The sequence below is a fragment of the Musa acuminata genome, chromosome BXJ3-4 (assembly GCF_036884655.1).
Source record: "Musa acuminata AAA Group cultivar baxijiao chromosome BXJ3-4, Cavendish_Baxijiao_AAA, whole genome shotgun sequence".
Taxonomy (NCBI): Eukaryota; Viridiplantae; Streptophyta; class Magnoliopsida; order Zingiberales; family Musaceae; genus Musa; species Musa acuminata.
In genome coordinates, this window is record NC_088352.1 from 47,894,349 (window position 1) to 47,905,675 (window position 11,327).

Consider the following 11,327-nt stretch of genomic DNA (forward strand, 5'->3'; position numbering starts at 1 on the left):
GTTTTTCCATACAAATTCAAAGTCTTTTTTCGTCAACTTAGATTATTTTTATCCATAAATATTGTCTATATTGTGTTTTTGTTTCAAAAATACTGGGACATTAAAAATACTATATGATGTTTTTAAAATAAAATAGTATACAGTATTTTATGTATAAAAATCGATCCACAAAACACTAAACAATTGTTGTAAAAATTTTTGGATTTAAGCGGAAGAAATGATACTTTTTTAAGAAATATTTTTGAAATATTAGAAATAAGGGGTGATGGTTTATTTTTTTTTCTAAAGTACCATTCAGAAAAAATCCGAAAGAGAATATATATATATATATATATATATATATATATATATATATATATATATTCTGATCTACTGAACATGCACGGAACATGATGGTTAAGATACAAACAAAATTCGAAATCACCCTAATTTGATACATGATTCAGGCCCAAAAATATCATTAAAGTTCATATAAAGTTTAGTATAATAAGTAGGAGGTCTAGCCAATGATTATTCTATAACATGATTATTCTTTGGCTTTTATAGCCTCTGAAAGCTAATAGAAAGATGTCTCATGATGGATTATCGAGGGGAATGAATAGTAGCATTTAAGATTGGATGATAAGATGATGGGTGAACTATTTATTTAGGTCACAGCAAGATTAGGCTGATACAGCGTCAAAAGTGTCGCCATGTCATTGATAGGAAATATTCCCCCGTGCCACCCACCCCATAGCATTGCCACTTGGCATCGGTGTTGTTGGATGCATCAGTGGTTTTAGTAGGGGGGGATCCGACACCCCAGCGTGGAAGAGAACATAGACAACTATTAAACCTGTGACGACGAGCACAGGAGGAACCGATGCTCCCAGCCAACAACTGTGGCAGACAGGTGGAATCAAAGTGAGCTGCAAACTCGGAAGACGACTGATCCTCTCATGCTCGTCCACGTTAATCTTTTTCAGTAAAATCCAGTAGCATCACCTGAACCAACGTGGAACAGTTTCGCCACTTGTCTCGATTTGTCTCTTCGTCGATCCTTTCTCCGATCGACGGTGCCGGCAATGATAGAAATGGATTTCACCGGTCTCTGCCGGCACTTCATACTCATTCAATTATTTTCTATTAAATAATATTTATTATATGTGGATACAACAAAACCATATAGTCACTATGGAATGCCCATATCTAAATAAATTGAATTATATTAATTATTATTTGTAAAGCAAGGAATAATAAATGGCTAAAAAAACAGAAGAAAACATTAAGGACTAATGATGATTTGAGATTTTGAATCCAAATGTAATTGCAGTGATAATTTATAGGCCTCAAAGAAATGTAAACATTGTGTATTTTATGGTGCTATTTTATTGCCCGATGTGATGTCAACCAAATTCTTAGCTATTTAAAGAGCTCGCCCATGTCTTGCGACTCGACACATCGCCACGGTGGAGCAATGTGAGCTAGCTGCTGGGGAAAAGGTCTCTTGTCTCGTGTCCCTGTCTCCACCCTTCTCCTCCCCCCTTCCCACCCCTTTACTGGCCTTGCGACTTGCAGCTTTCTTCACCGACAGTGGTTGTGGCCCTGCACTTCCATCCTCTTTAGGTTCCCATCGCTTCTTCTCTTGTGAAGTTGGTTCCCTCCCTGGATTCTGTGGTTGCCATGGGATCTGCAAAGAGAGCTTCCTTCAGTCCACTCTTGGGTGGCCATGGGATGTGATTAGCTGCCGACTCATTCATCCACATGCCCGGTAAAAGGGACGATGGCTTTGCCGGGCACATGAGTGAATGATGCGGGAGGTGAGTCGGATCCCATGCTGCCTTTGCTTGGACTGAAGGGAGCTCCCTTCTCTACTACCCCCCATTCCCCCTCCCCTTGCAGTAACGAAACTGGTTATCCATCGGTTGACTTGCTGTGTTTGATGTTACTTGATCTCTCTTGGGAGAAGGTTTGGGGTAAGTCGATGATCTATTTATCGGTGGATCTTTCGATAGACAGCCACACATTTTGTAGATGTATTTTCACTACTTATTAGGATGTTCACAATCCAAACGATGAAAGTTTTAGGAAGCATTTTGTAGTTTAGGGTTCCAAGTATTTTCTGAAACCAAACAGTTGGCTTGCCATAGACCTAAAAGGACTTTGGTTTCCTTCACAAACAATGACTATTCCAGCTCTGGGAATACAAGTAGCGAGTGATGAGTTCATCCAATTGTTCCAGTATAGATCAGGGATTCATATTTCCATTGTTGAAATTGTTTTTGACATCAATATGGAGCTCGATGTGGTCCTTGTGTTCTGTGGCAACCATCGACTATATTGTGATTCACATACAGTCCTTTTTCATGCAGGCCAGTCCTTTTTCATGCAGGCTATCTTCTCTCTCTCTCTCTCTCTCTCTCTCTCTCTCTCTCTATGGTGCATGTAAAAAACCCTAGGACCACCAGCTTAATTGGAACACAAGGATCATTTGAGCTTTCTCTTTATTGCGTCAAGTTCTTGTAGCCCTGCCATGAGAGTTGTGTGTTCAGGATAACATGTGTTCTTCGATGCAGATTTAGTCCATGAGTTATCTTCAACAAAAAATTATTATTATGCACTAAGAATGAATATTATATATATATATATATATATATATATATATATATATGCATAATATATATTAATCATTCTTGTTGGGAGTTTTAGCTTTTCTTGCTAGAAATAAAGACAACCGCACACCATCTGCATGTGAATTTTGTTTTTCTTGTGTTCTTAGCCATTAAGATTGCGAGGATGTATTCTACTTTGTAGTTGTCTAACTCACACTCGTAAATTATTTCTATAAATATTCCTGCTTTGTTGTCTCTATTCCCGAGTTTCATGGATTGTCATGTCTACATTTTTGGATGAAGGTAGATAAATGGTTAGAGCACTGCAACCCCATTCTATCTCCATATTGCTTATGAAAAGCCTATTTTTCGGAACCTCTCCATGTATTTGCCAAAGAGGAAGGACGCATCTGCTATGTATGTCCCTCACGGAAAGCTTTGTATAAGGATAAATGAGCTTGACATATAATGAGTGCATTCATTACGCACGGCCGCAATTGTCGAACGCCCTTTGATGAATGCATTTGGTCAGTAATTCTTCCTTGTTTCTGTTTGTGAAGTGAAAGTGCTTCTTCGATCCTCACTCGACTGTATTACTCCTATGCAGAAGGAACTCTTTGTGGTACCGACCACTTCTCACCCGAGTTTGCTTCTCAAATCTACTCCTTGATCTAGTGTTAGATTTCTGGTTCCTCGTATCTATTACACCTTCACTTCAGCTATAACAGCAATCAAGTTTAGCTGTTCTTCCTGAGGATCATGTGTGCCTCCATGATCCTAATTTTACATGAATGCATTTCTTGTGCAAGGCAACGAGTTGTGTCTGGCTGTTCCCGATTTGTTCGTACCACAGATAATTCATAACATGTTAAAAGTTTCAGTTCCAAGATCTTAGTAGCCGCAGTTGTTTATGGATCAGCCAGCCACCTCTATCTACCTTTTGATGCTGTTCTTCCAAATGTCATCTGGTGTTGCTATTCCTGATACTGAGTTGTGACGAATCAAGCACGAGGTGTCGTCTGTATATTTTGCTTGACTAGTTAGTTCTTGAAGAGAAGCTGCTTCGATTGGATCTCCGAGTTCCAGTGCGTACGTACGTTGTTTGTTGGCCTTGAAGACATCTCCTCCTTGACGTTGTTGAAGCACGCCATGCATGGTCCGTTGGCTACTCTGAGATGTGTATCAGTCATCGTCTTCTTCAGAGCAGCAGATAGATAGATGATGAAACCCTAACCCTAAGTGATTAAGCTGGCACTCGCGGCTTCCTTTCCCGATGCCGTGGGAGGTGGATGGCAATAAAAAAGAGAGATCAGGAAGCCTCAAATCTTCCCAGTCTCGCATTGGAAACGGATGTCTGGTTTCATGCTTCGCCTCCCCGGTGGAGCACTTGGAGTTCCAAGCAACGTGGGGTGCATGAAAGCCACTTTGGCCCGTTCTGCGAAGCCACCTCTCCATGCTGTCCTTTTACCACCTTTTCCCAAGGCAAAAGCTGGGCGACACTTTATCACACTCGACTGCACTCGCGCCCAGTAGTTGTTTCCTTCGTAGCCATCCATCGAGATACTCTCATACACACATACAGAGAGAGAGAGAGAGAGACTCTCATACACACACATAGAGAGAGAGAGAGAGAGAGAGAGAGAGAGAGAGAGAGAGAGAGAGGGGGATTATTATTCGGAGGAGGTGAAGATTGTTTTGCTGAAGTAAAATGTAAGATAAAGATAAAAAGTTCAGAATCCTATAATTGTTTTCTTAAAATGAAATCTCTTGGGATTATTTTTTACTTACTTTAATATTCATTCCTGTGAATATATTTATTATGTGATCATCCAAAATAATTTTTTACTAAATTTAAAAAAAAATAAAAATCTAATATGTTCTATCTCTTAAGTTGGGATTTAAAAAAAGGTCAAAAAAATTAATCTATTTTAGATAATTAAGTCTTATTATTATTGTTGTATGTTTTTATTTCAATTATCGTATAATAATAATAATCGGTTACTTTTCAACAATGAATTTTTATTTATTTCTTTTTATCTTTCAATAATAGATTTCTACTCTGTGGTTTGCACGTAACGAAGCAGAGTCTGTACTTTCTTTTTCTTATTGGGAAACGTAATCGGACACAACAAAGTGGCACAAAAGAGTTGCTTTCACCGACACAGACTATTAGGGTTTTGTACTTTGGAGTAGAGAGATGTGTGATTCCTGTTGGGATAAAGATTGAGATTCGTGCGATCAGCAATTTATGTTTTCTTCTTTTCTTCTTTTTCCATTTTTATTATTCTTTGAGAATTTTTTTTGGATTTCTATATATATTGGAAGAATTGTAATCTTTAATTCCAATATTAATGGTGAATTTGTTCCATTTCTAAAAGCTCAAACATTATTTTGATTACATGAGTAGATAGATCATCTAATGCCGAGATCTAAATCGAGCAGCCTGAAAGAAAAAAAAAATAATCAACAGTAAACTAAATCTTAAATGGCTTGATTTCTAGCCATATTTGTATCAAAAAGATTCCTTGACATAAATCTTGCACACTTTATTTACCTAATAACAAAGACATGATAAGATGAATGCCAAACTTGTGTTCCAACAATCGAACTCATGCAAAGCTTTGCTAACTGTTCCATATGTTCATAAATAGTTTACATTTGCATAAATAGTTTCTTACAGTAAGTAAAGTTTTTCCACGTCCGATGACAGCTTTTGTAGTCAAAAGTAAAAGCTGTTCCATTGCAGGTGAGCCTCAAATAGTTGTTCTAAAGCATGTTGGCATCAGAGACATCAAAATTTTCTGGAAATATTTTCGAGAGATACTCCTGAAAATGGTTCGAGTACGCTCTGGGATTTAATCCCGAGACCGACGGAGAGTCTGCGTGCAGAGACTTTATAACGTGTTCCATGTGCTTAAGCATGCTGTAAGGTTGAAGGATGTCGATTACCCCCAAGAAGAGGAACACATTGTTGAGTTGATTTTTTCCCGTGGCATGAGTTGGTGGTGCCAAATTGCTTTCCTTTTTCCGAGAGCCAACCGCCCGGGCTGCCATCCTGACACCGAGTATACCTTCAGTTCTGCAACCAAAGATCAGTTTCTGCATTACAACGCCATTTGATCAATACGGCACATCATCGATGGAGCATATGTTGTACAATGGACAAAGAAGAAATAAACTAGAAGATAATCGACAATCTATATTGGTTCTAATCGGAGAACCTATCGATGTGTTCCCACTAACTGCAAGAATGAGAGAAAGGTATTTTACTCTGTAGGAGAGGATGAGGATGAGTCGTCGCCATCTGATGGAAAACTTTGATCTGCATGGCTGTGCTCTGATTCAGCTCCATCTGAACTCTTGTCGCAATCATCTGTGCCTGCACGGAATATGCACTGCACTTCTTAGTAATAATTCCCCCGTTCAAAAATACCAACGCCAATATTATTTTGCATGACATGGAAATTTGTAAAGAAATGTAACCAAAAAATCTGATTTAGTAAAAAATTCCTATTATTATTTACCAATATAGTTTCATTTCCTCATTGCATTTTTTTCATCCATTATGTCCTCCATATCCAACCTTCATATTCTTTGGTGCGTTTGAAAATAAGTCCTCTATACTAACTCATACACAGATTGAACTAAAAAATATATAAATCCTTCAATTTAATTAAACTACATGTAAGATTCTTTTTTCTAACATGGATTTGAACCCGAGATATATCGACCACGTAAAAATGATGCACCAACCATTAACTGGATAGGGCCTCTGTTCAATTTTAGATATGATCCTAATCCGATATAACTGGATAGGGCCTCTGTTCAATTTCCTGTCCATCGTTTGGTTTGGATCCTGTGCTGCATGGTTGGTACCTGAACTCAACCAAACCTGATATCATCACGATATGCATGTGAATTTAACCCTAATGACAATGCATATCTTTAAGAAAAAAAAGACATCCAAGACCTCCCACATTGGACTATGATATCTGGTCATATCAAGAGGACCGAGGCACCTAGAGACTATTGAAGCCTGTTCCCCAAGTTAAATAGTTTTTATTATTGAAAGACAACATTCAACATGTTTTTACCTGCTGAATTTGCCGAAGAGTGGTGAACCTGAAGAATAGCCTCAAAAGGTGCAGAACAAATATGCATTCCGAGAAGGAGAGAGTAGTGCATGATGCCCTCTTCTTCCAAAAAATTGCAGTCATGCTTTAATTGTCTGAAACAAGGAAATTGAAGAGTAAGCAAACTAAGAAACATCAAGTATAGCAGAATGGTGATTGACTATAGCACATCAAGAGTAAGCTATCGAAATGCCTGCTTGATGACATATTACCAAATCATAACAAGACTTTAAACAGATACAATCCAATGATCAACCTGATAATCATAAAAGGACTCAGACCTATATACTAAAGCTCACATGAGTGGCATTCTCATCACTGTCTGACCCAAGGTAACAAACACGACAAGAACATAAGAAATGGGTAGATATATTGTAAAAGTTCATTAATTTTTCCTAACTACACAGAATTACAATATGTTTCTTTCTGAATCACTAGCATCTGTCAGTGGAAGAAATACAAATAACCACACAAAATCCAATTTATCATGAAATTGAAGATTTTAAGTTCTCTAGAGGATTAACAAAGATGATTTGGTCAAGAAATGATATCTTTCAAGCCATAGAAACTTAGAAACTCACGTCAGAAGTTTATGCCGAAGAGATGTATGTAAATGAAAAGTCATATTAAGATCTTCCTCATCTCCCGTTTTGTGCACATGGTGGCTATTCGGTGAATCTCTGAGAACAAAATGCTTGTGAATCTTTAAATCTGACTGAAGAATATTTCCAATTACCACAAAGCGAACCTGTTAAGAGCAACATGTTACATGATTAACTTAGATCTACTATTTAACAACCACTAAATATATAAAGCATAGAAACGATATCCTAGTATAGCATTAGTGTAAAAAAAAAAAAAGAATTTAACCCTTTGAATATAGATAGAAAAGACTTCAATAATACAACAAAGATTTCTGACTGTACCGCCTAGTTCACTCTAAGGAGAAGGTTTTCATTTGTTGCATCTTGCCTTCAGTAGGATCGAGAAGCTCTACAGTGGCGAATTTTAAAAAAAGTTCTACATAAAAAATTGTCTAACAATATATTTTCAATGTTTATGTGAAACACTGGATGCACTGCCACACTTGTCCTTTCTCATATTCAAACTACTGAGTCAGCTTTTCAATAAGATGATTAGGTATATATGGTATGACAAGGCTCCACAAGACAATCTGGTCAACTAATTAGTACATAAAACATCAACAAACAGAACTAGAGAAAAATGTGCACAGTTTTCAAGTTTGCTCACTTCCACCAATCCCTGACACCTCTTCCCTATTACTATTTAGCCAAAGGGAAAAGATGTAAATTTAAGATCTCTTTAAGATCTTAAATACACTAGCACAAAAAAATGTATGGCATGTTACTGTTTCAAATTTAAGATCTCTTTGCTCTTTCTCTGCCTCTATTGTGACCTTCAATTTTTTATATTGTCTCACTTTATAGTCACAGGTTACATGTCTCTTTAGAGATGTGCAAATTTAATCAATATCTCTTATTGGTAATCACGCTATCTCAAACTTGCAATGATTTGTTTCTTTAACATTTTTTCTAATAAGCAACAGATGCCCGTTTCAACATCCTTGTACATGATATAGAGACCTTCTTTTTCCAAATTGCATGACACTTTGGCCTACAAAAATACAACTAGGCTTACAATTGTCTCATAAATCCTTTTCCTAGTCTAGGGGTACATGATGATCAAACAGCATCCTAGATTTCCCGATCATGACAGTTTTAAATTTGCTTCTTGTATATTTGATATAGATCCAAAACATTAAAATTCTAGATCCCCTTTATCAACAATGTCAAAACTACTACTGAGAGAGAACTTACAATAAGGGAGATCTCGCTGAGATATAGAGTTTCTTGCCGATGCCAAGGTCAGAGTGAAAGAATAAGCTGAGGCTAGTCAATTACAATAAGAGATTACTTTTTGATGTTGACTATTGATAATGGCATGGCAATGATTTGTTAGCTCCTAACAAAATGGATGCATGCCTTTTCTTTCTTTTTATTCTTATCCTCTTTTTTATAATGGCATGCCTGTATCGTCTTGATGGTGTTCCAAAGAATAATGACATGAACAGGCTGTCTGGCAATCAGTGAGGGAGAAATAATGCTTCCAACAAGGAAATTCTTGCCTATGAGAGCCCTGTAATTTGCAAGGGTAAGATCAGAAGAGACAATAGAATGGATAGTTGTAAAAATATTCCTTATTGTTTTCTTCTTCTCTCTCATATAATAGTCCATCCATCTTAGGGTGAATTCAAAGAAAGATTGGTGGTTTAGGAATAGCAAGCCGTAAGTTGCAGGTAAAGTCTAATCGTCAAACGTTTAACTCGTTGATTTTATACGGAGGGCCCATGTGTAACAAATTCAAATGTAATTCTCAGGATATAAATAAGTCTTTCCTGTCATTGCTGATATACTTGTCAGCAACAACTAAAACAATTTTCAGTAATAGGTGCAATCAAGCCCCAAAAATCTGATTTGCAGTTTTTCAGGCTATATGAGAAATTAGAAATCAACTCTATCCAACTTATTTAAACGGGATCAAATTTTCTGTAAAAAAAACCATAAAACTTTATAAAGACTTTTCCTACCTTTAACAACTGATTTGCAGTTTTAAACATTTGATGAATTCATACGAAAAATAAGCAAACACTCTTATCATCATATGAGACCAGAAGTTAACTCAGATATATCATGTTCTACCTTTTTTCCACCTTGTGGCTGAACAACATGAAGCCCATAGAATTTTGCAAGTAAAGTGTTATTGTACTTCTTCACATGGTGATAATATTTTGGCAGTAGTTCTAAAAGGGCCTGCAAGAATTATTATATAAACATCATATCTGCAGGTGCAATATATTTTTTGATGTACTAAATGAACCTTGCATTAAGGCTAATCATTATGTTAACAAGAAACATGTTGATAAAAAGGCCCTCTAGAAGTGCCAGATAGCAGGAATCGTGTAGATAATTAACAGCTATTAAGTAATGGTAAATATGATCAAGTGCAACATAACAAAAAATAAATGCATTTTGTTCTTCTCACCAGGTTTACTAGTACCTAATCACGTTTTAATAATGTTCTCTACTCAGGTTTACTAGTACAAAAATAAATAGTTAAATGCATTTATTTTTTTTCTTCTCTCCATCTACTCATATCATATACCATAGATTTCACATGAGTACAACACAATTTACAGCTAGTCGAGTGGCTGAGTCAACTCCTTGTCATAGTTGTCACAAGATATCTATCATGAAGTTACATATCTTTTTTTCTAATCATTACATCATCTAAGCTGTTTTGAAAGGTTATTTCAATGTTTTAATAGCAAAATTAGCAACGTTCAACTATTCCAGCAAACATAACACAGTCAAATGATCGGAGAAAATCAAATAAAGCAACCAATATGAGCCGAGAAAGGAACTGAACCATAAAGGAGACTATGAAAGTACCTTCATGTGAGATTTGCTTATGATCTTTAAGGCAAACCTATTATCACTGGATAAATGGAGAGAAGAAACCTTTTTTTTGTTTGAAAGGTGCCTTAAGGTTTCATGACCACGTATCACATCGATGTATCCATTAATATCAATATCATCAAACTCTTGAAGTTTCCTACAAAAAGTTCAAAAAGAGTATGTAGAACAGTAAATTCAGTGGAGACAAAACAGCCCAGTGAACTAAATGGTAATGCAATATCCTAAGATGACAAAGAATGTTTCTTAGAATCATAGCTAGCCAAGAAAATATCATCAATAGTACAATCTCTCTTTAAATTTGCAGATACAAATGGCAAGTATAGACTAATGAAAAACGATGGTGAAAGTTGTATTCTGCAATTAACATGCCATAACCTCTTATATTTAACAAGTTCACATTAAAAAGGAGACAAGATGTATTTTGTGCCTACTCTTTTATTCTTTAAAATCTTATAAACCAATGATAAACACAGGACATCCTTGAATGCACTTTGTCAATATCTGATTGCAATTTGTTGCAAAGAAAGAAGTCATTAATATCTAATATTTATTTAATCAGAACAGAAGATTAGCATGCCCTCTTCAGAAAAAAGGTTTTGGCAAGAGTCACTGTGAACCTGAAAACAGCAGTACTGTAATCTGTCCACTCAAACTCAGTTTGTGTGCCTTTAGAATCAATAGAGCAGCGTAGCAAAAAAGTCGAAGTGGAATTAAAATCATGATAAGAAGGTTCCTGCTCCGACAGCACCAGATTTTGCTCCATGTTTTCCTATATGCCAAACAACATATAATTAATGACCTGTGCACTACAAAGACGATTTCACAAGATTCAAATTTTATTACGAAAATAAACAGGGAAATTGAGAATTAAATCATATGGCTGGAAAGGTTCAGCTTGCACAAAGAGTAGTAATATCGCGCAAGCATATAGAGGAAACCTTGACTTAAACTGATAACAGCTTTCCAACTCGCCAGTTGCTTTGTGAATAATCAGTTCCAGTTTATATATATATATATATATATATATATATATATATATATATATATATATATATATATCACTTGTGACATAAAATTCAAGAGTGTTTACATTCCATGATTGCTGG

At 36.2% G+C, this 11,327-nt stretch overlaps 1 protein-coding gene and 1 long non-coding RNA gene across 2 annotated transcripts; both read right to left on the reverse strand.

The window, feature by feature from the left end:
* Positions 1 to 5,083: 5,083 nt before the first annotated feature.
* LOC135635994 (uncharacterized) lies at positions 5,084 to 6,813 on the reverse strand. Its single transcript, XR_010495776.1, has 3 exons — positions 6,686 to 6,813; positions 5,862 to 5,970; positions 5,084 to 5,670 (listed from the first exon to the last, which is right to left on the reverse strand). It is a non-coding gene; the product is annotated as an uncharacterized LOC135635994 (long non-coding RNA).
* A 488-nt stretch (positions 6,814 to 7,301) lies between these two features.
* On the reverse strand, positions 7,302 to 10,984 carry LOC135636487 (phosphatidylinositol 4-phosphate 5-kinase 10-like). The gene is made up of 4 exons (XM_065148177.1): positions 10,839 to 10,984; positions 10,195 to 10,357; positions 9,445 to 9,555; positions 7,302 to 7,472 (listed from the first exon to the last, which is right to left on the reverse strand). The coding sequence occupies exons 1-4, from the start codon at positions 10,982 to 10,984 to the stop codon at positions 7,302 to 7,304; spliced, it is 591 nt and encodes a 196-aa protein (XP_065004249.1).
* Between the last annotated feature and the right edge of the window lie 343 nt (positions 10,985 to 11,327).